Source organism: Galeopterus variegatus, unplaced genomic scaffold (assembly GCF_000696425.1).
Source record: "Galeopterus variegatus unplaced genomic scaffold, G_variegatus-3.0.2 Scaffold8542, whole genome shotgun sequence".
Taxonomy (NCBI): Eukaryota; Metazoa; Chordata; class Mammalia; order Dermoptera; family Cynocephalidae; genus Galeopterus; species Galeopterus variegatus.
In genome coordinates this window covers 22,165-23,426 of record NW_007734653.1, presented here as the reverse complement: position 1 = coordinate 23,426, position 1,262 = coordinate 22,165, and the positions used below count along the sequence as shown (strand labels likewise).

The 1,262-nt window shown below is 34.8% G+C and overlaps 1 protein-coding gene across 1 annotated transcript in view; it reads left to right on the top strand.

Annotated features, from left to right (window-relative positions):
• Nucleotides 1-889, top strand: part of LOC103608540 (arginyl-tRNA--protein transferase 1) — a gene marked incomplete at its 3' end in the record, with an annotated part of 46,352 nt that extends 45,463 nt beyond the window's left edge. Inside the window, exon 7 of the mRNA XM_008592962.1 lies at nucleotides 857-889. Within this exon, the coding sequence (XP_008591184.1) occupies nucleotides 857-889 (33 nt within the window). The remainder of the gene's footprint in view (nucleotides 1-856) is intronic.
• Between the last annotated feature and the right edge of the window lie 373 nt (nucleotides 890-1,262).

Below are 1,262 nucleotides of genomic sequence, written 5' to 3'. Positions count from 1 at the left end.
TTTACAGTAAGTCTCAAAGGATTTGAAATGTTGCTTCTGTAAATAACATCTATGAAAACATTATGAATTACCATCATGTATATGTATGAAGTTATGTGACAGTCCTCATTTCAGAGGTAGCCTGCAGTTTGTTTTGTCATTTGTTCATGCCTGCCCTCGTCTCATAATTTGTTTATTTAAAGGCTGATAAACAGGTAGCATATAACAACAGGTGATATTCTATAAGCCTGTGTGTGTGTCATAAAAAGAACGAGAAAGTTAAGGGGGAGGAGGAAAAAAAAAAGGGAGGAAAGAAGGAAGGGATAAGGACTGAGAAAGGTAAACATCCGAGCCTATGTGCCACATCGTGAAAATAAAACTTCACCTTTCTCTCACTCTCACTCACCCAACCTCCTCTCTTGTTTTTTTTCTCTCCCTTTTCTTGGTTCCCCTATTGGTTTATATCTTCTTCCTCTCTTGGCATTTCCTAAACTTTGCCTGTGGCATTTGGGGTCAGGAAGATTGCTGATTGCTCCCTTAAAAGGTGTTTTTATTATGTAGGGGTTGTAAGATAAAACTTAAAAAACAAAATATTTTAGGACTAATTTGTTGTGTTTTATTTGCTTTTATACAGATTTTTGAGAATATTTATTTAAGCTAATTCAAATTGTTGATTACCTACTAACGGCTAAGTTGAGTCTTTCTGTACTCTGTGGATGAATTATACAATATATGAAAACATTTTATATAGACCTTTGAGTTTACTGAAGATGCTCTTACTGGAATATTGTGTAATAATTATTTCCTTTTTCTGTGTGTTCTCTTTTGCTGTCCATTTACTGGATGAAATGGATTCTATTCACATTTGCGTCTGCAGTTTACAAGATTCCTTTGCAGTTCACCTTTGGAGGTAAGAGTTTACTCACTGACCTCAATATGAGAATTGCTAATTGAACATCCCTAGGTATCATTAGGGATTTATTTGATAATTTAGGATCGATCATTTTGGTGTGAGACATATTTTCTTCAGTGACAGTAATGGTATAAATACAGCCTTTTTTTGGTTAAAAATTCCTAGAAGTTACGGCTTTTTACCTTCGTAATTGGTCATTGCCTCTTTTTAAGTACATTTTCCTTCTCAATAAGTCGAGTGAAATTAGTCCTTCGTTTTAAAGAGCCTTATATCTCTGTTACTCCTGTTAACTGTTTGTTTAACATCAGCCTTATTCTCTATAAATTGCCCTGGTGCTAAAAGAGTGCTGGAGAAATCACAGGCAAAGGTT